The sequence below is a fragment of the Tauraco erythrolophus genome, chromosome 2 (assembly GCF_009769465.1).
Source record: "Tauraco erythrolophus isolate bTauEry1 chromosome 2, bTauEry1.pri, whole genome shotgun sequence".
In the NCBI taxonomy this organism is placed as follows: domain Eukaryota; kingdom Metazoa; phylum Chordata; class Aves; order Musophagiformes; family Musophagidae; genus Tauraco; species Tauraco erythrolophus.
In genome coordinates this window covers 108,447,754-108,470,943 of record NC_141466.1, presented here as the reverse complement: position 1 = coordinate 108,470,943, position 23,190 = coordinate 108,447,754, and the positions used below count along the sequence as shown (strand labels likewise).

The 23,190-nt window shown below is 38.7% G+C and overlaps 1 protein-coding gene across 2 annotated transcripts in view; it reads left to right on the top strand.

Moving 5' to 3' along the window:
* The window catches only part of PTPN14 (protein tyrosine phosphatase non-receptor type 14), a 72,044-nt gene that overhangs the window by 27,653 nt on the left and 21,201 nt on the right, over nucleotides 1-23,190 (top strand). Inside the window, exons 3-10 of one of the 2 annotated variants that reach the window (XM_009980562.2) lie at nucleotides 6,631-6,728; nucleotides 8,980-9,047; nucleotides 11,904-11,974; nucleotides 13,733-13,820; nucleotides 16,307-16,395; nucleotides 18,043-18,130; nucleotides 18,834-18,916; nucleotides 21,043-21,100. In XM_009980562.2, coding sequence (XP_009978864.2) covers nucleotides 6,631-6,728; nucleotides 8,980-9,047; nucleotides 11,904-11,974; nucleotides 13,733-13,820; nucleotides 16,307-16,395; nucleotides 18,043-18,130; nucleotides 18,834-18,916; nucleotides 21,043-21,100 — 643 coding nt within the window. The remainder of the gene's footprint in view (nucleotides 1-6,630; nucleotides 6,729-8,979; nucleotides 9,048-11,903; nucleotides 11,975-13,732; nucleotides 13,821-16,306; nucleotides 16,396-18,042; nucleotides 18,131-18,833; nucleotides 18,917-21,042; nucleotides 21,101-23,190) is intronic. The other variant, XM_086629411.1, reaches the window with a different exon arrangement.

Sequence of the window (23,190 nt, the reverse complement as noted above, 5' to 3'; positions counted from 1 at the left end):
TTATATTCTAACACAAATCCCAGATAAATGACTATTGTCTAGTACTGCAAAACATCAGACTTTTGCTGGGAGAGAAGTTGATGAAATTCCAGAGGAGCTGGCTGGAGATGTTCTGTTTATCAACACCATCTAAGTTTTTTACAACAGCAAAGACGAGGCCTTAGCACTGCATTACTGACAATGACATCATCAATGTATGTACTTCTTATTTTAAAAAGATTAAGATGTGCTGATTGAATCCTTGCATCTAAAATGTGTTTCAGCATGCTCAAGCCCAGAAATCATAACACCATCCTTGCCAATATACTGAATGTTGTATCTTAACAGACCAGTCTTGTCTGCTTGCCTTCTATTTTCTTGCCATATAAAACGCAGTCCAAGTTTGCAGTCAGTTCTGTTGCAGTGTATTGAGTGACCCACATGAAATAAGCATCATCCAGTAGGTAGTACTCTGGATTGAGACTTGGGAACAAAATCTAGGTCTCCCAAGTTTAAACAAGTAACTTCACCAGCCATGTGCCTCAGATACTCTATTTATAAAATCAAGCTAATGATCATTAATGCTATTTAAAGCATGTTTTTCTCAGAAAAGCAACCAGTAAGAGTTAAGTGTTATTATGAATGGTTATTAATAAAAATAACCTTTGGTCGTTATCAATTATTTCCTTTGCTTGCCTATTAAATAGCTGAGTCATCAGCTTGTCTAACTCAGAGACTGGGAAAATAGAAAATACCCTGTGTTTAAAATAAAAAATGGATTTCTCTATAAAATGTAACATATAGGAATCTATGGAATCTTGTGGCTAAATAGTATCAGAGCCAAGATTGTGGCAGATTTGAAGGTGTGAGATGAACAATAGACACATCAATATCAAAGCTAAGGCTTGAAATAATTTTAGTAAATGATAAAAGGCCTCTGTTCTGGAGAAACTGCTTCCCCTGTGGGCAGATTATTGCATAAGTGTACATTGCAGTGTCTCTGCTCAGAAGTATATTACTCTACTGAGATAAACCCAAATGAGCTGAGTCGGACTGTTGTTGTGATTCAATGAGGCATTTATTGTGTTCCTAATTTTAGAAGATCATTTTGTACTCTAATTGCAATTTTTTTTTGAAGTTGGAAAAGAGCTGAAGGTCTTGAGCTAAACCACTTGTGGGCCAATCTGTTTCTCCTCTGAGTCTTGAGGACTTCTTATTTTGGAGATATGAAATGGTAAAGCAGTTCTGTTTTCCTCCAGAGAAGAAGTTAAACTACATAGCTATGCAGTTATCCAATAGATAGGCTTTACGCCAAAAAGGTACCTAATGAGTTATAAAAAAGTTAGTCATGCCAGTAATTGCATCATTAGAAACGATTTTAAAGGAATTGTACCTCTTGGGTAACTAATACATGTTTTGTAGTGCTTTGTGTATTTTCAGATACGCTCAAGGTAAATATTTATTGCTATTGAAAGTGCAATGTATTTATTCATACTGGATTGAAATTTCCAGAAAAAACACACCGACTGATTAAAAAAGAAAGTCTTTTAAAAGTGTTTCCTGCTGTGCTAGAGATAATGCCTATAATCCAAACCCTTCCTGTCCCTGATGTACAGAGAAGGAAAGTAAAACCAGGGAAAAAATAACAAAAATCCACACTGATCACAGTACAGCATTCAAAGAGTATTAAACCTTACTATCTTGATTCTGTCACTGTTTTGTATAAACATATAGATCTATGTATGTGTATGAAATGTATATTTAGATTGTAAATCCCTGAGGCAATAAGCATTTTTTTGTCCTGTTCTTGTACGTTTCCTAGCCGAGTTGGATGCTGCTTGATTACTAGACTACTGGGTCTGATAATATCGAATAATTATTAATGAAGTATTTGCCTTTTGGTTCTGTGTGGAAGTCACTAGTAGGAAAATTGTGAGGATGCAGTGCACCAGTGCAATTACTCTGCAAAACTAACCCATATTCTTACTTTTGTAAACCATCCTTTAATTTCTCTACAAAGATCTTGCTTCTGATATTGATCAGGCCGGGTTGTGTGTAGCTTGTGGTATCTGAAACACTGGTTATTGAACAGAAGGAAGGAAATCAGTAAAACGAAGTTATTTTCTGCATGTATAAAACAGCAACAGAGGCTATACATCAGATAAACATTGGTGATGGAAGGGTACAGTGAATTCAGTGACACTGTACAAACACCCGCGTTCTTCTTTGAAGTGGCAGGAGAGCAAACGTGAAAGCTGATCTTGGGAGGTCTGTGCAGAATTGTGTAGGCAAATGGTGTTTCTCTAGATTTACACAGCTGTAGCTGAGTCTGAATCTGGACGTTGCAATTAAATTGTAAACCAGTACCCTTATCTCCTGCTTACTGAAACTGTTTGGGTTTTTTTCCTCTGGTGTAGTATGGATTGCTAAAATGTCAATGTTGATTCTGGAGTTCAGATGTTGTCTCATAATTGTCCAGTTGCAGCTTATTTACTGTATAAAAAGTGTGCTTCTTGATGCAATAGATGCAAATATACTTTAAATGTTTTCTGTGTTGGATAAATAGGGTTGTGGGAAATGATATCCTTATAATTATGGCTTTGTTCAGACTTGTCCACTCCCATTCCCTTTGGAATTAGCTACAGACTGGCAAACTGTAGTAGCCTTTATATTGAATGTACAACAGCTCTGCGAAAAAATGTTTTACCCAAAACGAGCAAGGAAGGCGAGATATTTCGGCTCTCAGCCCACTTGGCTCTGGTGGGGTCTCTTCTGCCCCGCATTCCGCTAGTATGCCAGACTGGCTCTGTGATTAAAGCTTTGTAAGTCTTAATTTTGAATTTCTTGCCTTTTATTATTTGGGGGTGCAGATTGCAAACGTCTCTTTTGTTCAGTTTCCATATGCTTTCCCAACTAAACCACCTAATAGGAGGCTTATGAAATGCATGTTTTTATCTGCTGTTCTGGAACAGCTTCCTCAGTGAATCTATAGCTGAATCATTTTTAAAATGTTTGATTTCCCTCAAATTATAGATCTACTTTTGCAATCCAAGTGAACAAAGAGCAGTCTCAGCTAGCATAGTGACATAATAACAGCATTTATATATAATAACGTAATTTCAGATGGAGGAGCCTCGAATCCTTGACAGAATATGGGCCAACTTCTCCGTTGGCTGGGCAGAGAGCCTGACCACAGGTTTGCAGCACAGCTGAGCCATGAACCTGTGGCTGGTAGAGCTATTAGAGCCTTCTAGCAGAGCTTCCTCCAGGCTATGCTCCTCCTCTTCCTTGACAGTGGAAATAGCCACTCCAGTTCATGCCTTGTGAAAGGAGATGTCCCAGTTTGTGCCTTATGTGGCCACAATGAAAGGATATGCCAGGAGTCATCTTAGGTGGATGACCCTTGTCCCTGTCAATCCGGGGGTAAAGATGAAGCTGGTACAGACCATAGGTTTCTGCCTCAATCTTCTTCAGTTTATCTTGGCACTTCCAGAGAAAAGGGTGTCAGAGCCACAGCAGGTGATTGCTTTTTGGTGTGTTTTTCTGTGAAAGGTGGCAGCTTTCTCCATGAGGTTTCTCTTGATGGATACAGAAGTTAATGTCAGAGAGCAAATTATATCCGTCTTTTAAACTCTTACTGCATGTCGATCTACAACATAAAATAAATCCTAGATTTTTATTCTGCTACAGTGTTAGTAAATGCAGAGCTGTACCATAAAAATTGTGGAATATTCCTATTAAGATTTTTAAATGTCACTTGTTTCTGACAATCAGGGTGAAACACCTGTAAATGGGTGTCTTTCTCATAAAATGGGTGCTGGATGCTGTCTTAAAACAATTTTGCTAAAGCCTTGGCAAGCTAAAACCTCACCTCACTGTTTCTCTTGAAAGTTTTGGTTGTAATATTTGATACTACAGTAACTGCATTGACATAGTATTTTTGATGACACTTACCTAAATAAACCTTTCTATGGTTTATCTGTAGTTTTGTGAGCACTGTTGTTGAAATCATGACTCCACTAAAGCTGGTGACTCTCTTGACCTCTACAAAGCTGGGATGTCACTATAAGATTTTTACACTGTTTCGACTTTCATGTAGTCTCTTAACTTCGTGTTTCATTAACAGTAGCTCTAACTTTATGGCAGATGTGGATTTTAATTTTGTTCTGTTAGACTAGAATGTGTAATTTATGCATGTATATGTAGCATTGACATAAACAGCCTGCTGTTGGGATTGCAAGTCTTGAAGACCAGATTCAGCAAACACTTGCTCACCTGCATACTTGATAAAGCAGCTTATGTCAAGCTTGTATGAAAGCGTGCGTATTTTCAGAATTGGGATTTAGTCATGGCAAAGAAGTAGAAACGAGCTGATTTGTCTCTTGGATTGAGCAAGTGTGAAACCTGGGGCAGAAGGGGCTGAAGCACAGGGCTGAAGCTGAGAAGCCGCATGCTTTTTACACTGCCTCTCTCAATCAAATTTCAAAACGCCCTGAAGTTTTAATCTTCATTAGGCTGTGTGAAAGCCAAATCTAAATATGTTAAATGAGATTATATTTTTCCTGTTTGAAAATATTCTTCTGCTTTTCGTGGGGGAGAGAGGGGAAGGGGAAGCCTCAAACCAGTACCTTTTAAGCACACATAAAAATTCAGAACTCTGAAGGGAACTCTGAAGGGAACTCCTCAGCCATGAAGAATAGCACAGAGGCCTTCCCTGGGAGGGTTTTTCTGCCCTGCAGTGCTCGTAGCTTCTTAACACTCTGCTGCCTTGGGAGTACAAGTCTGGTCAGAGCATTGGTGCTGTCTAGTGGCAAGTTACTGCATCTCACATCGCTGATGGAAGAGTTAACTGAAGAAAAATGTAAAATGCTGCATTTCATTAGTAGCCCTCAAAGCATGGCTCGGGTTACACTGGTTTTGAAGCGCATAGGTATTTTTGAACGCCTCCACACGGAATTAAATGATAACATTTTCGAGTATAGTTAAGGCAGTGCAGTCCCTGTAACACGCATTACAGTGGTTCTCGTTTCTGAGAAGGAAAGATTAATTGCCTTGGTACTGGGAAGGTGGCTTACACACGTGTCTGAAATCGTTAAAACAAGACCAGATCAGTTTCTTTGCTGTTCCCAGAGGTTCAAAGGTAAGGTCAGATGTGGTGTGCTGGTTGCAGCCAAGTCCAGCTAGAAGTTTACTGTCCCTGGTCTTTCTGACCACGCTTTACTGTCTGCCTTGCAGAGGTTGCAGTCTCTGAGACTGGCTAACATGTTTATGTATGGTTTCTTCCTAACCTGGTTTATCTCCAGCAATTATTTTTTAAATTCATGCCGTTTTGAGGGATGCCCTTTGCTTTAGGGGGGTGAGCAGACATGCAGCTGAAGGGAGCAGTGACCTCCTAGCCTGGATCGGCTGCAGCCAGACCGGCATGTCCGGTCAGAGCCTGAGAAACCTCTTTGTTGGTTTTTGGGGTCATCCAGGCACATCAATTACTATCAGAAGGTCTGGAGTTTGGGTGCTTGAGGCCGAGTGCACACATGGACTGTGGCTGTGCTGGTACAGTACCTTTACCTTCGTGTTCAGATCTGATGAGTTGTTGCTGAAAAGGAATTGTGTTTCATCTCAGTTGGGACAGGTTAGATATGTCTGCACCAAATATTTAAGCTGATGAATGTTGGATCATTGTATCATAGAATCATAGAATGGTTAGGGTTGGAAGGGACCTCAAAGATCACTGTAACTCAACTGTGTTTGATTACTGCCACGTTAGTGGCTGATATGGTGCCCTTACAAATGTGACTATAATTTCTTCAGCTGCCTGTCTTGCCCCTGCCTGGTTTTACTGCCCATGCCACACAGGTAGTTTGAGGGAACATGCATTGGTGCCTGCAGAATAAAAAGCTGTGTCTCCACTAAACTGTAACCATCATGATATGCCGTAGGGACTAGTACCTATCTCTGCTGCTTTAGCCAGCTCTGCTGTGGGTTTAGTCCAGTTCAGCGCATGGGAGGGATGCACAGCTGAGGACAGTAACTTGTTAAGCTTTTTGTGGAAAGCTTCTTGTTTGTCCTCATCTATTTTATTGCAAATGTAAGGTGAAACATGTGAGTTCTGTCACTGTGGTTAAAACTAATGTGGTTTGTCTAGTTACTGTGGATTAGCAAGTGCATGGTATTAGAAGATGGTTTTGGTTAATTTGTGTGTCTAAGTCATCCTTACAAAGGAGAGATGCCAATTAAAAAAGCATCTATATGGGCCATAGTTAAAGTTATGTCAGTAGACCAAAGTATATTGCTAAAATTTTGTTTCTTCTCTCAAAGTGGTAGCACTGAAGCAAAAACAATAGAAGAAATATGGAAGAGCCTCTTTTTGTATTGGTGGTTGCATGATCTTCAATAACCTCTACAAAATTTATGGAGGAGGTAATCCTAGCAGATGTCCCTCTTCCAGAACATTTTATTTTCCTTTTCATCCACCTGGAAGCATTGCACATGTAGGGATCATATTGATTTGTTTTGGTAATGTGGAACTTCTGAAGCCAGGCACAGACTGCTGTTTAACAGCTTGACCTGTGTTTCTTGCTTTCAGCAGTCTTACTCTGTAAAAAATGTGCAAACATACAAATGTTCTGATTTGTCCTCTTTTTTTATTTGTAGATACCAGTATTACCTACAAGTGAAAAAGGATGTTCTTGATGGCCGATTACTTTCGTCACTGGAGCAGGGAATTCGACTAGCTGGTTTGGCAGTGCAAGGTAAGATGGTGTGACCTGATAGCCCTTTTCCAACATTGGCTTTTTTCGTTGGTTCTAGATGTTGACTGGGCGCTAACTAAGGCCTTGTACGACTCCTACTCACAACAGCTGGGTTTTCTAGTGATTTAAAAGTGCATAGGTGGACTGCTGTTGATGAAACACTCACACCCTTGAGGAGGGAATGATGGACCACATCACAGTGTTCAACTTTCCTATTTCTAAAATCCGTGTTAGTGAGTCTGAAAAAAACTCCAGCTCTTCCAGCCCCAACCACGGAGTACTTTGCAGTAATGAATTTGCTTCACGTTCTCTGGTTTGAAATGCAATTACATCAAAGAGCATAGCAGCAGCTTTAATTTTGCCTTTAATTAAAAACTCGTTTTGCTGTATAGTGCTATCTGAAGTACGAAAGAACACATGACCATAATTGTTTTGTGAGTTATATATTAATAATAAACTACTTTTTCCAGCATGATTTTTATTCTGAGCCTCCTAAGGACATCAATAAAAGTGAGATCATATAATGTATATGGGCAGAGGAGGAAACCCTGTATTTGGAGAAAGTATGTTTCAGTCCACGACTGACTATGACAACCTAAAGCTGAGTTTTGACAATCATGCTCTGGGCATGTCCTCTGATGAGAGGGGAGAGGGAAGTATATACATAAATAACATTCATGAAGATCTGGTGCTTGCAAATTAAAGGTTCAATGGAGAGTAATGCTAATATGATCTTTCTGAGGGCAACAGAAATTCGGTTTTAGTGTCTTATTTCTTCTTCAAAAATTGAAGAAAAAAATGTTTCCTGATGAATCTTGAACTGTTTTATTAATAAAGGAACATATATTTGTGAGATTCTGTACTGAATCTTGCAATTTAAGTAAATGAAGCTTTTTCTGGGCTAAAAGTTAGACCTAAATAGATACTGAAATTGTTTCACTGGTCCTGTGTTTTTAGAGTTTTTTACTAACTTTGAGAGTGAGTCAGTCTTCGTAATCAGTTTGAAGTAATCACTTATATTCTGGATTTTCTACATAATCTGTTATGTTTCAAAAACCATTGCATCAGAATGCTGCATCTAACCTTGTTCACTTTATTCCTGACCTTGTATTACTCCCTTTGTCCTTTGCATGCAATGCGACCGAAGATATTTGAAATACTTATTTCTTTTAAACTTTCAGACTTTATTTCGTGTCCATTTTGATTTCTTTCTGTTTATGTTAAAACATAACTCTGAGGTGAAAACAAAATGAAACTGCATTTTTGGCATCCTGCAATATGTGAAATTGTCTAGAAGCTTTGAAAGAATGTTTAGCTAATATGATTTACGGTGGGGATTTCCACCTTTTATAACATGAGAATCTTGTAGATGGCGTTTGATCCAGTTCAATTAATGTAAAATAAAAACCTCCTGGCAAGATATTCTTTTGATATGAGCTGTTGTGTATTTAACAGATAGATAAATATAGGCTTTGTTCGGTGGGTTTTTTTTAACTTAGTTTAGCCTTTTGGAAGCGTTTTCAAAACTCCACAGTTTCAGGACATTTAGACAAGAATCCTCAGCCTGACAGATGAGTGAATGCGAGCATGGAGATTAGTACCTCTTAAAGACATGCAGAAGGAGAAAAGCAAGTAGAAAGCTGTGGGCCAGTCAATTAAACTGACACAGTACCTGGACTGTTACATAGGCTGCAGAAGGATAAGACTTTTCCCTCTTCCCCTCAAACCATGTTAGTTCTTGGCAATTCATTTTTAATAGAATTGCCTAGTGGATTTTAACCTCCTAGGCTGTAAAAATAAGCATCTTTTGTACAATTATGTAGAATTGTAGCAGAGGTAGGTTGTTTTATGTTCTTTTTTTCCTCGTAAAGGTTGGGAACATTGGAGTAGCAAAAGTGTGCACCGTCTTTAAAGAGACTGAGCAATCCCAGCCTTGTTAGGTGGTGGTATTAGTTCATGAAGACTACGGAGAAAGAAACTCTTGCACTCCTGATGGTTAAGCATTGAAAATGGTCATAATATTAGGGATCAAAAGAGAGAAATTACTTGTTGGCTGTTATTTGATCGCTGGTAACAACACTATTCTTTTCAGACCTCTATGTTAAAAGCTAAAGTACAAGCACAAATCTTTGTGCTGGGTTGTGGCTTCAGAGAGAGCTCGCCCACTTGAAAATAAGCGTATGTGTAAAGGTCGAGTGTGATCTTAACGTGTGGAAAGGGCTAAAATGAGTAATTGTGTTGTTTTTTCCAGCGGATTTTGGAGACTATCATCAGTTTGAATCTCATGACTTCCTCCGAGAATATGTCTTGTTCCCTACGGTGAGTTCCTTATCGCTTTATTTTGTGGTCTTTTACGAATAATTTCTCCATGTCTCAGAGATGGCTTTGTTGATACCAGAGTAAAAGCACCCGAGCTGAACTATTCATAGTGGAAATAAGCTTTGATCCCCATACTCTGCAATATACTTGATTGTATTGGAATGAATACATGCTATGGAAATTTAGCCCTTTTTGGGTTCCTGTTAAGCATCCATGAGGAATAGGTATCAACAAAAGAAATGTACTGCTTTGAATCAAAAAAGAATTTGCATCTATTTAAAAAGGTGTATATTAGCAGTACTGCAGTATTAGTAGCGTAGCATAACAAGGGGATGTGAGGGCTGCTGGTGTAGTAAATGTATCACAGGGCAAATCATGCAGCCTTTCCTCAAGAGAATGTGAATTTACATCAGCTGACTATTAGATTGGAGCATGAATCAGGTCTTCTCAAAATGTTCTCCAGGGAACTGTGCTGTAAATTTGTTACATTGGAAACTAGCAAGCAGTTTGAATGCTGAGGGAATTGTTTTGGTCACTAATGCTGTTAGAAACTCTGGTGACAAAAGCCAAGCACATGTAATCCATGACATTGAGCTTCTCTGGGAGGATGGATCAGAGAAAAAAAAAAAAAAAAGCCTGCTGAGGTTAAGGCTGGCTTTATCTTGGATGAACAAGTCCATCATCACAAGTCTTGAGTGTAAGCTTCATGAAATGTAAAAGACCTTGGAATTCTTTCTAACTGGAAAAAAACTTTGGAAGTGGAGTGGGGTTCCCATGCCCTTAGTGTAGCTGCCTAGAAGTTAAGGCATCTATTTTCCTTCTGCAATTAACGGAGCAGTAGATGGAGAATGATTAATCTCACTGTAATTTGAAGGCTTGAGAAAGGCACTTCCAGAGGCATTTCATCCCATTTACTAGCACTCTTTGTACAGGAACTGAAGCAGATAGTCCATTTTTGAGTCCAAAAAGGTGACAGCTGCACAGTGTCTTGAAGTGAAAGTGGAATTTTGAGCTGGAAGACAGATTTCAATACCACCTGAAAAAGAAAGTCAGCAGGAAGAAGGGGAATTAATGAATGTATAGAGATCTGAATATGCCTTGTATAGCTATAATGTGGCTTCAATATTGACCTTTCGCTAAGAAACTTCTGTTAGCCTGAGTAGTGGAGCAGGATTTATTTGGTAGGACACCTTTGTCTGTTGATAAGTAGTTGATGATCTTGCACGTAGTTGATGATCTTGCACATAGTTGATGGCTTATGATGTCATGTATGGTAGCCTAAACAGGAAAGAAGATGGCTGCAAATATAGACCAAGAAACGTGTTGTCGAGCTGTCACTTTGCAAATTGCTGAACTTCTGCAAAGTTCTTTGAATATACTGATTTTTTTTTTTTTTCTGATCAGAAAAATAGTATAAGGGGAGGGTTTAGGCCTTTAGATGAGATTTCAGGTGCTTAATTTCTGTGTAGTTCTGCAGTTTACTCTCCTAGAACTTCCATTTTTGAGTCGGCTGCCTACATGGTGTTGTGGTCAACTCTATTCTGTTTTGCGTGTGCTGACTTTGTGGTATCTTGCCTTTCATCCTTGCTACTATTGCTAAATTTAACAAAATTAGCAAGCATCTCCTTCTTACAGTCTTCAGAAGCCTACTCTTAAATCAACAGTTTCTGTAGACATTTCTTTAACTACTTGCCTTTGCTCTTCTGGGGAGGAGTGGACAACATAATGGTAAATATTTCACAGCAAGTTCAGTGACAGTTGCTAAGTGCTGCAGATATAAACTAGTCCTGAAGCAAGCGGGAGGATTGGAGCAAATCTCGGGCATAGAAAGAGCCTCCAACGAGAACGTTACTATAAATTCATTAGTGAAGTGAGCTGGTGGATGAGGGAGGGGCAGCTACATTTGTACTGTTTGATCTTGTGAGGCTACAGTGTGTGTCAAATGGCATTTCTTCAGCAGGGAAAAGAACAAAGTTATGTACACAGTACACCCCACAGGTGTGTAGCTGTGCATAGGCATGTACCATGCCATTTTTCATTAGCACGCTACCACTTTCACATTTTTTTGTGGCAGAAGCAAATATCAGAGGGAGGGCCCCATTGAGCAAGAAACAGGCGGTGTATTTAAGTACATTACATGCAGCCTTAAGGCTTTTTTAAATAAAAATAAGATCTTTGAGGTTTTGCAAGAAAGTTTTTCAGCTTCCTTTTTTTTTTTCCTTGAATTTATGAGCAGACTTCCTTTATTAACTTGCTCCCAATTATTTCAGAATTGTTTCTACTACACATTATTAAATTTGCAGAAGATAAAAATTTCTACTCAGAAATGTGTTGCAAGCATAAAGTACATTTTATTACATACTTGAAGAAGTAGCAAAACTTCCAAAGCAAACATGGCAAAGAGAGTACCTGTAGATTGCATGGCAGTAAACAACAGTGACTTAGTTTTTCATGGTCTGTGCATTATTTTGGGCTGTTTTAAAATGTATATATTAATTTGTAGACTTCTAAGTGTTTTTAAAGCCTCATTTGGTCCTTGTCCAGGAAAAGATCCCTTAGCCGATCTCTATTTTGGAATAACAAGCACCTTACCCCTGTTTTTAACAGTATCTTTTTACTCTCCCTCCTGAAAAAGATATAAAAGACCTCAGACCCTCGTATTCTTTTTGCACATTTTCAGCATCCCATGCTCTGAATTTTCAATGCAGTTGTTTATAGGTTCTCTCTCTGTAACTACCTGAAAGAGCATGAACAGGAAACAATACTTGAAACATCTGCTATCATAATTCCTGTCTTGTGTTTCATCGTCACTCTCTTTGGGTGACTAGTTTTTGATGCTACTTCTTATTTCTACAGGATTGGACCCAGGATGAAGCTGTTTTAGAGGAGCTGACTCAAAAGGTTGCTCAGGAGCACCGAACTCACAGGTGAGCTTGACATCTTAAGATTCTGATTTTTTTTTTTTTTTTTTTTTTTTTTGTTACCATCCTCCTAGGACTTCCTGTCCTCCTCGTGCTTTTCTGGCAAGGATAAACTAGCCTATATTCATGTTACTATTATGCTATGTCTCACTGGATTTTTAATTAGTCTGTTACAAAAGATTATCTGCCTCTTGTGAACACAAAATGGCCGAGGAACTTAATCCCAAATAAACGAGCATTTGCATCAGAAGGTTTAATAAGCATGTGTAACGCTACTTGTGCTATGTAGTAGACTCCTTTCTCTTGGTTTCATTTAAATCCTGCTGGTGAAAGACCCTGTGATTTGATCAGGGGTGGTCCGAGAATCTGTCCGAGGGTTTTCCCTAGTTCAAGAGAGAGGGGAATACACACTCTCAATGTAAAGGAAATGAAAATAACAGGAGTTGAGTTTTAAGTCTGTTTGTGGAAAAGATACAATATGCTTTTACTAGTTAATGAGCTCGGAGTGTGGGTATTAGAGCTTCAGTAGAAATACCTTCTTTGTGAACAGGCCTCTTTCATGTCACCGAGGTGTTTTGGCGGTGGAAGTACTCAAACCTCTAGAGTGCTGTTCTTAGGAAAATGACAGTGCCTACGTCATTGGAAATAATCTTTCGTGTTCTATTATGAATTTACATTTAAAGCTTTATTACATTAAATGCAATAAGAATATTATGTGAAGGGTGCAGCACTCTCCATTATATGCCAGAAAATCGCAGTAAAGGGGCAAATACCAGTCTCTGAATCTGAGGCCGTTCTCAGTCTGAGTTTTTCAATGCAAGCTTGGGCCTTTGATGCAACCAAAGGATAAGCTTCCAAGCTGGCCAGGAACGGCCCTGGTTCTATTCTTCTCTCTCTGCCATGGGCTGCTTGTGTGATCTCGGTTAACTCACAGACTTGAAAGGAAAGATTTCCCTCCCCTGCTGTGCTCTTCAGTGCTATTTCTGCAACATAAAGGACAAATACTTATCCTCATTTCAGCAGGTAGATCACATTCCACCTCCTTTCTCTCCCTCTTTCTCTCAAGTATTTGCCTGGTACCTGGATTTCTGTTTGTAAGCTGTAGTAAGGAGGAGCAAAGAGGAGAAACATTAATAGTGGCCTTCTTTTGGAGCAACCTGCAATCTATTCTGACCTGCTTTGGAGAACTGAAATCTGTCTGAATTCCTGAGCTGTGACAGCAGCGTGTGTAGACATGTGTGTAAAAAGTTTTCAGGTGGTTTGTTCTCTATTATGAAAGAGAATCTGTTCAACACTTGATTTAGCGCCCGTGTTTTTGAACAGGCAACATGAAAATGTGGGTCTTTCCTTTTAAGTCATTTTAAGCAATTTCAATGCATTTGTGTACTATTTATGCAAATTAGGACCCCTGTGGCTCAAGTTGACCGTCTAGAACTAGACACAACCTGATGCAATGGCCTGATGTTTAATAAAACCTGGAAAATATTTGATGTGTGCAAAGGAGACTGAGTAATACAATCAGTTTGGTTTGTTCCTCCTGTAATTTAACTGTGCTTTGTACCTTACCTTAGCAGCATTTAGTAAAATTCCTCCCCTTGCTGATTATGATCCTAACATTGAAAGTCAGTTTTGTGTTGTGCATTTCTAGGCAGCATCTCCAAAGTGTCTTCTAAAGAGGTTTGTGAACATCCAGCTTTTTCACTAGTATTTTTTGCGTTCATATAACATTGAACCATTTGCTGCCTTTTGTTACTCTAATTGCAGTGGCATTACAGCAGCAGAAGCTGAGCTAATGTACATCAATGAAGTGGAACGCCTTGATGGGTTTGGACAGGAAATTTTCCCTGTGAAGGTATGTTAGTGTATATTATAAAAGAGCCTCCAAATCAAACAACGCAGGAGTTTGCAGTGACCTTTGCAACGCACACAAGTTCGTGTTTGTCCAAAAGAGACAAGACTTGTTTCACTCTTCTGGAGGGTGAAATGACTGCTGCTAGTTTGAACAGACATTGCAGCATGAGGGTATCTTAGACCCATAGTGTTACTTCTCTTCCACCAAAATCCTTTTCACAGAAGAGGTTGCTATGTGCTAGGGCCTGGAAGCAGAGATGCTTCTTGCTTTTCTTGAGTGCTGTCTGAGGGAGAGTGACTGGAGCAAATGAACCTCAGCTCTGGTCTCCTTTAACAGGATAAGAAGATAAGACCTTTTCATGTCCTTTTAAGTTGCTATTTACCGAGTATTAATTTTACCTTTCTTTAGTTTCATACATGTGCACACAGGTGCTCTACACATTTAAAATTGAGGGGAGGTTTCAAGGTTTATTTTACATTTGTAGTCACTTTCCCTTTGCTGGAAGCCCCTTACTGCCATGAACAGTCTGCCTGGCCTTATGGAGCACATGCCACCAGGATAAAGTTGTGCTGAGAAACTGAAAACTGCTGTTACCAGCATGACCCTTTTCTCTTTGCTAACCAACACAGCCACTGTAACTGGTTTACTGCTAGCAGTTTTTCTACTAGTTAAAACTGACTTGGAATTTAAAAAACAAACCAAACAAACAAAGCCCCACACCAAACAGAAAAGCTTTCTGCTGAAGTCAAAATTAATCCCGTGGGCAATCTCAAAATTGATCTGAAGGGGAGGACCTGAATGGTAAAAAAAAATCCCTACTCAGCAACAAAAAATATGAAATGTTTATTGCCAATGAATGAAATCAATATTTTCCTCAAATTAATTTGGATTAATGCTGCATGTTGCTGCAAAGGATTTCTGTTTTGGAATTGTCGTTAGATATCATTGCGTATCAGTAAGATAAGTATGAACAGTGGACTGGATGCTCTGCAAAATTTCAGAGGTTGTTACTACCCTTTATCAAAGAGCAGTGTGCTGGCCTTCTATGCAAATAAAACTGCATTTAAAGGTTAAAATGAAAGATTTGTCATTTGTTTCTATTAGAAAATGGTATTAGGAATGTGTGTCTCTTTCTTTCTATATAGATATCTTTGTGAATACACACACACAAGTGTATGTGTACGAATACATACATTTTCCCCAATGTTTTCCCTGTCTCTTTGCCTTCTAAAGCTGCCTCTGGGACAAGGCAGAGGAATGTGTGTAGTCCTCTAATCAGACTAAACTGAAGACTGTCAGCTGAAGGACCTCTGCTGACTTGTAGTATATGTGGAAGAATGCTGGTGTATGCGGCACTGAGAATCACCGCGTAAGCTGGAGCTTGAAAATTGTCATCCATTGTTTGTTTGTGCCAGGCGTAACATCTAGCAGTTAGTAGTTAGAAACAGGTGGAGATGGCTCCGTTGTTGCCTTCTAGGGATCAAATACAGCAAGGCCAGGAGAGCAGCTCTAATCCGATCTGTTAAAATGCAGGGACGCCTGATGGTTTCTAGAGTTTGCTCATGCGTAGTGCATTAACTTCTCTCATATCCTTTCTTCTAGCAGTTCTTTTTAACCACATTCTTTGTGTTAGCATGATTTTTATTTGCCACTTTAAAATCTGAATCAATTACTATACATGCAGCTGAGGGAGAGTTGTTTTTGTTGATAAATGTAGAAAAACCTCTTTGTCAACAGCATTTTGTAGCAGAAAAGAAAAAGCATTTTTAAGAAAACAACTGATTTCGAAGTGGAACAGGAGCATGTGGTTTTTCAAGCAGGAGCCTGCAAGGAGATAGGAGTAGGCAGAAAACTGATAGAACTTGTGAAAAATAATGCAAGAACAGTGGACGTTGTGGTGCATGCAGATGAATATTTAACCCAATAATTGGGGGGAAAAAAAAAAAGGAGGATGTATCTGTGTAGAGATACAAGTACTTTCTAGAATGACGTGCTGTGGACTTCTACAGGGAGTACTTAAAGGAGGAACCATGAAGAGTATAGCTTTTGAGAGAGATTCCATCCCCAGGTGTGGTTTTCTGAAATCTCAACATGTTTTAACAGGTGACTGGAGAAATGCTGTGAATGTGAAAGGGGACTATTGCTTTTCGTAGTCATATAGGCTCTAGATAGCTCTAATCACAATGATAGGGAATGTGGGGTATTATACAATGAATGCCAGTTTGCGGTGTGCGTGGTGTTTGATAGAGGAGAACCTGACGCTTGTTTAGCTTTTGTCTGTTCTCACTAATCAACAGAATGAATCCAGTTAACTGCTTTGAAATAATGAAAATCAGAGTCCAGTCAAGCAGCAAAATGTAGATTAGTCAAGGGTTAGTCCTGTGTTTATCCCGAAGAAGGGCTTCTATTTGGTAGGTCAGCATGTGTTCGTATGCATGTATTGGTCAGTTTCTTTATTAAACTAAAGGTATATCCTTTCTCTGCAGGATAATCATGGAAATGACATACAGCTCGGTATTTTCTTCATGGGAATCTTCATAAAAAACAGAATTGGAAGGACAACTGTGGTTTACAGGTAAAAACTAGGGTCTTCTGTATTTAAAGAGAGTTTCTTTTCAGAGCTCCATGTGTGGGGTTTTTTCCTTACATATGTGACTTCAGTGATGCCAATCCTCCAACCAAGGAGTGGTTACCTCACTGTTTTCAGGCTTGGCCTCTTGTCCCTGAGAGGTGTGATAAAGAATAATTTCTGATGTCTGAATGGGTTTGACTGCAAGAAAGACGTAGTTGTCTGTCATATATCTTGTTCTACTTACAAGACTTTGATCACTTTTCTTGCCTTTATGTCTGCTTCTTTGATGCTTTCGAATGCAAATTTGTTAAACCTCACGGTTGGCAGCCCAGGCACTCAACGTTTCTGAAAATCTGGTTGGCATATTTAGGTGTCCCGCTAAAAAAACCCTGAACTTTCTCATTCGGTAGTTTCGAAAATCCTGGCTGTGTCACTTGTTTATTTGTTCTGCTGCTTAGTTTGGTTATTAAGAATCACTTAAGCCTTTCTATTAACTTTCTTTTGTGGGTTTTGTTACTCCTTATAAAAGTTTTTTCTGTATGAAAATGTTGCTAGAAATCTCCCTGATTGCAGGGAGACTCATTCATTCATTCCTCTCTGCTACTCTTCTGGTGAGTATTTCCATTACTGTCAGTGTTAACTTGAAGTGTATTTTTACTAGTCCCTGTTATTAGAATATAAACACTTGTGTAGCCAAAAAATTGTGTTTCATGAGGAATGCTAATTTTTAGTCAGTAGCTAAGGCTTGTATCAGACTTGAGCTGGGATGTTGGGAGGTTTTTGCCTTAAAAGGGCTTTCAGTGGTCATCTTCAAAAACATTAGGGCTCCCTTTTCCACATAGCTAATGTTTTGCATATTAAAATTTGAGAAGAAATTAGATAATCCTTTAACTGTGCCAGGTGACAAGAGCAAGAAGTTTCTTTATATGTAGAAGGGACAGTTGGTGCTGGGATCCTTGCTCTTTGGAAACAGGCACTTCGAGCATCCTGCCATGACATGACGAGGAATGCATGCTGCAAACAGAACAAACAAGTCCTTTCCATCCCCATGGATTGCATGCAATGTGCGCAAATGTCTGTCAGCTATTTGTAAGGAGATTATAACTCTGATCTTGGGTAACCTGACAATTACTTGGAAAAAAAAAGAAAGATTGCAAACATAAAACCAGTGTATTAACATGGTATGCATAGCCTACATAACCATGTTGTCGATTTAACCTTCTTTAGGAAGAATTGGTGGTGGAGGAAAGTTTGAAACAGCATTTGGAGAGGAATGACACTATTCAAAAAAAAAAAGTAAAAAATTTTTATCACATGTGGCTAAAATCAATCAATTCAAAAATGCCACAGTTCAGCATAATGTTTGTTGTTAATGTGTTTTCAATGTTATCTTCCATTGTGAATCTTCAAATTGATATTTTTAAAGAAAGCGTTTAACTCTCCTGCTTTGGGTTAAAAGCTGAATATCTGATTTTCCTTTAATCAGAGCATGGCTTCCTTATTTTCCTGACCATATTTCTTCACCAAACAGCTACTGAAAAGCTTTCCCATAAAATGAGACTAATGTTGACTAAGGGATTCTTAATGTGTTTGTGAAATGTTTCAGTGTATGTGTTGGCAAACTCTACTGCATTTTTTTTTACTCTACAGGTGGAATGACATTGGGAATATAGCACATAACAAGTCTTCGATTGTTCTAGAGTTGATCAACAAAGAAGAGAATGTGCTCTTTCACACAGTAAGAAAAACATCTAATCAGTGTCATCAAGAAAGCTGCTTATATAAAAAATAAACCTTTAAAATTCCACTTTCCCAAAGGGGCTAACTCACCGTAAGCCCCACTCCTGCAAAGTTCACATTTTACTTTATGCAGAGAGTGAAATTACTTAATTTAGCTACCAATATTTGTATTGTCTTTCAAGCATCCCAATGTATACTGTTCTGGGAAGCTTGCAAAAAACTGAAGTGCTTGTTGGATGAAACATCTGCAGTGCCACGCTGTCTTTCATGTTGGCATAAATAGAGCAGCATAAGCAGTTGTAGGAACTGGGCACGAGCTACCATGCGTGCACATACTGTAACTCGGAGGGCTGTAGTGCTGTTCTGTGCTATTTAAAATCATTCCACATCTCCTTGAACCCAGGCCAGTATAGAAACTGGACCAGCAAGCTTGAGCCATTTTTTGTTGTTGTTGTTGTCCCTCCTCCCACCCCACTGTGACTTAGCAGTGAAGTGGCAGCGTGTAAAGGCATGCCACTGTATTTCAGTAATTCAATGCCTTGAATGCTCTTGAGGGCACTAGGCATGTTCTTGGCAGCCTGATTCTGTACCTGATGGACCTTACCAAGTATTACTACAGTTGGATTTTGAAAACTCTTCTTTGTTACTTCTTGGTAAGAATATCAAAATGAATGTGTTTTTTTTTCCCCTTGTGTTTAAAGGATGATCTTGAAAATGCCAAATATATTTCACGACTGTTTGCAGCAAGACACAAGTTTTACAAACAGAACAAAATCTGCACAGAGTGAGTACTCTTTTTCAGAGTTGTTTTCTGACACCCTGCTTTGGAATTGCTCTGAGTTTTGGTGTGTCTGGTTTTGTTCGTTTTTTGTAGTCACTTGTGTCAGTTATTCTTTTCCCCTTTTCCTTTTTTCTTATTTTGTTTTAACCACCAGCAAGAACAGACAATTAAGAATGAAATTTCGTTCTGAGCTTTGTGAGGCTTGATGCTCCCCAAGTAGCCGAATCTGACAGTGTCTTAAATTGAAGCCCATGGTCCCTGCTGTTTGTAACTCAGAGTGTTAGTATAAACTGGAGTAAAAGGTGACATATGTTAACATGCCAAAATGTGAACTGCAGTAGCATTTTGAAGATGCACTACCCATCTAGCAGCTAAGGTTGCTGGAAAACACAGGTTGTCATCTTCAAATTTGGGCAGTATAATTCATCTGGTTCTTATGTGCACCAAACAAGGGAGGACACCTGGGAATGTTAATCTGCGTAGCCATATTAGCATGACACAGCAGAGACTGTGAATCTGAACCCAAAGTCTCCTTTAGGCTCTACTTTAAGAACTGGCCTTGAGCTAGTCCTCTGACACGAGTGGATTCATCCTAACTGAAGGCACAATTCATGAGGCTTTAGTTAAAAGTCAAACGTCGTTTTATTAGCTGAGTATGTTTCATTTATATCAACACGCAGCAACTTTAGTTTGAGATAAATTTTACTTTGAGAATTTTAGAGTTTTGAGAAATTTTCATGACATGTGGGGTTTGTATAGCAACGAGAACATGAATCCCTTGCAAAACTTACCAGCTTAGCTGGAAAGATATGAAGAAGTTCATCTCTATCAACAGCTCTAGTTAGAGCTGGACATCTCATCTGTTTAGCTGGGTAATGCCATCTGTTGGAAAATAAAACTGAAATGATGAAGGGAAGATTGGAAGGTGTAGCTTTCTAATACTACGTGTGCACACAGTATATTAACATACTGTGAGTTAGAATATTGGAGAAACCAGTGAGGTGGACTGTGTAGAATGGTCTTTTCGCTTAGAGAAAAGGGATGTTGATTAGATTTCAGATGGCATTAACAGTTCTTAGGAGGTGAGTGGAGAACCAGAAAAGACATTTCTTAGCAGCATATAGTGCATTTCAGTAGTCCAATACTAAATCCAGGCTGCAGAAGCAATAGCTTTTGATCATGTTTATTTCTATGAGCTATAGTATGTGGGCAGCATGAACTGGGTGTATGCAGCAGCTTCATATACAACTTACAAATATTTGGACTAACAAAGATAGGGAAAGTCATGAGGTCACTGAGTGAAATAACTGGAATTTAAATGTATTTTTGCCATTAGAACAGCTCACCTTCTTACCACAGTCTTGTGTGGTATCAGTTTCTATGTTGGAGTCACAGATATTGAGGATAGCATATGCCAATGTGTGTTTTCTTGCCAAATAATTTTCCTCCCCTCTGCTAAAATGATAGTTGTTTGTTTTCCTGTGTGCATTTCCTCTAATCGCACATAACATCATTCACCAGATCAGAAACTGTAAGAGGACAAATTCCACCTTTCCTCTCTTCACGTAAGCACTATATTTCTGCCTCCTTCAACTTGTTTCTTTTCCTTCCTCAGTTTTTTTCCTCCCGCACTCTGTTCCTTCCACTGCACCTGGCTACTCTAACATTGTATGTGGCTCTGCTAGTTTTATCTAACCAGTTGGTTTTTGTTCCCCCTCCCCACCCTCCTCATCTGTACACATTGCTTTGGAGTGATTGCTATGAATTTCATAAAATTGTCATCGTTTTAATGTTCACCTTAAGTCACCTGAGACTGTGCCTGTGTGCCATGTTCAATTTTTATTGCTTAAGAGACTTCTTTGATTCATTTTTAAACCAGAGTTTTTCTTTCTTGTGTTTCCAACTAAGTCAAACAGGATAATGAGCAGAAGGCATGTATTTTTTGGAACTGGAACAATTGCTCTATTTAGAGAAGGACCTGAATTATTTCCATTTATTCATATTTTTTTTAAAATCTCATTAATGAGCAATACTTACAGATTCTTCATCTCTTGTGTTTCCCGTTCATTCTTGAATCAGAATTGAATTATTGTAGTTTCTAGTATTTCTCTTTACTTTTTCTTCCACAGACAATCAAACTCTCCTCCTCCTATCCGACGACGGCCCACTTGGAGTAGGTCATCCCTGGTATGTGCCATGATGGGGTCTTTAAGAATGTCTGTACCATTTCTAATGGGATGGGGCATTCTGTAAGATGGAATACTTTCTAAATTTCAAATAAGCACATTAACTCATTTGTTGTAGGCAATAGGATTGGAATGAGTTTCAAGGGTGTGGCTGCCCAGGTTGATTAATTTAACTGGATAATATCACCACTGAGTATTAAAAATCACCATCTTCAATGCATTATATTTTTATTTGCCCTGCAGAAACCGAGCATCTTTTCTACTAGATTGAGGTTATATTCAGTATGTAAAGAAAATAATCCTCTAGAAAGAATTTGAAGTGTCTTGATGCTATGTGCATCAAAACCTACTCATTACATAATTGTACAGCTTCTCCTTTTGTGTTTCTTCCATTTCTCATGTTTTTGTGTATAAAGTCTGCTTAAAATTTATAAACTTCTTGGGTTAAGAGCTTACTATCTGTGTGAAGTTACTGTGATTTTAAGTAAAACTATTATAATCAGTACAGGGTGATGATTCAGAGTTTTTATTGAACTGTATTTGTTTCCATTTAACTAATCTCCATAAATACTGTGAATTTGATAAAACTGGATAACTTTTTCCTGGAATCTTTACGAAAACCATCTGTGGGAATCTTTTTTTTTCCCAGTCAGCTCTAAGGACACTTTTTTGGATCCAGTTTTAACATCTAGTATGTAATTCAGAATCCCTTAAATAAGAGTAGCAACAGCACTGCTGGTCCCTTGGACAGAGTGCAATATTATCGGTATGCAGGTTGCCAGTTTTCATTTATGCTATAGATTATACCTACTTTGTAGACCTTCCCTGAGTGATAACTCCACTAGCCTATTTGCTGTAAGGCAGAAAGCTAATGTGGACAGGAGTGTTTTCTTGACACATCCCCCTGGTGTGGTTACAGCTTGTGAAAATGTTCGAAAATTAAGCTTAAGCAGGTACTGATATTAGGATAGTTTATCTTTGCAGGTTTCAGCACAGGCTGTTTTCCCCTGTGTGTATACATGGTCCATTAGATCTGAAAGTTGCGTTCTGTGTTTCCTAGCCATTGGCAGGAAAGCTGTTTTAGCTGGCTCTGGATTTCTTTGTTCTTTCATTTTTAGCATGTTTCTAAGGTGTCACAATGCAATACACAGGCTGTGTATTATCTTGTCTAGGGCATATTTACAGTATTTTTGGTATCTGCTAGCTTAGTCCCTGGAGATGACTATGAAAAACTGAAGGTGAAGAAATGAAACATGCTTTGCATTCTTATGCTATGGCCTCAGATATATCACAAGGGGAAAGAGAGAGCTGCCTTCTATATTAGATGTGAAAAATGGAAATCTGCTTTTTCAAAGGAGAAACAAATTCTGCTATCTCTTTGTTTTCAACATAAGCATGCAGCAAGTTTTAAAAAATAACCAAAGTCTCAGGAAGATCAAGAGGAGGAGTGTGTGCTCATCAATTAAAAAGTGAACTGAGCTGCTAACCATTCGTGTTGAACTTTCAACTGCTTTTTACATAATTGTTTTGTTTACTTGTTGGAACAGTTCTCTTTGGGGATTAAAAAAAAAAAACTTTCCTGACTGTTGTCTGCACTGTACATACCTTTATACACCTACCTATTCATTTGTCTTGTATGGTAATAAATCAGGAGGCATAAAGGAAGTGAAGTGGGATCCTTAGGGTGAGGCTCTGCCACCTCACTGAGGATCACGTTCATTACTTTCAGATTAAGACCCTTTATACAGTTTTGGCATCACAGTGAACCTATATTTTATTAACTATTCTTTTAAAGCCATTTTATGCTGTTTCTTTTTCCTGTCAGGCCACTCAATGATGCTGATTTTTCCAGCAAAACCTCCTCAGTTGGATATTAACGTTCTGCAGACCTCAAGCTTCTCTTGTTTTGTCAGAAGAGGTAGCTGGGACTTAAAAAAAAAAAAAACAACCAAAACAAAACACAAAAACCAAAGAAAGAAACCTACACAACAGAATAATCCCTAATTTCTTGCAGATACCTTCCATAACACCTATCATAAAAAAAACACCTGTCTGCTCTAGATCTATACGTTCCCAGTAGAAGTCACTTCT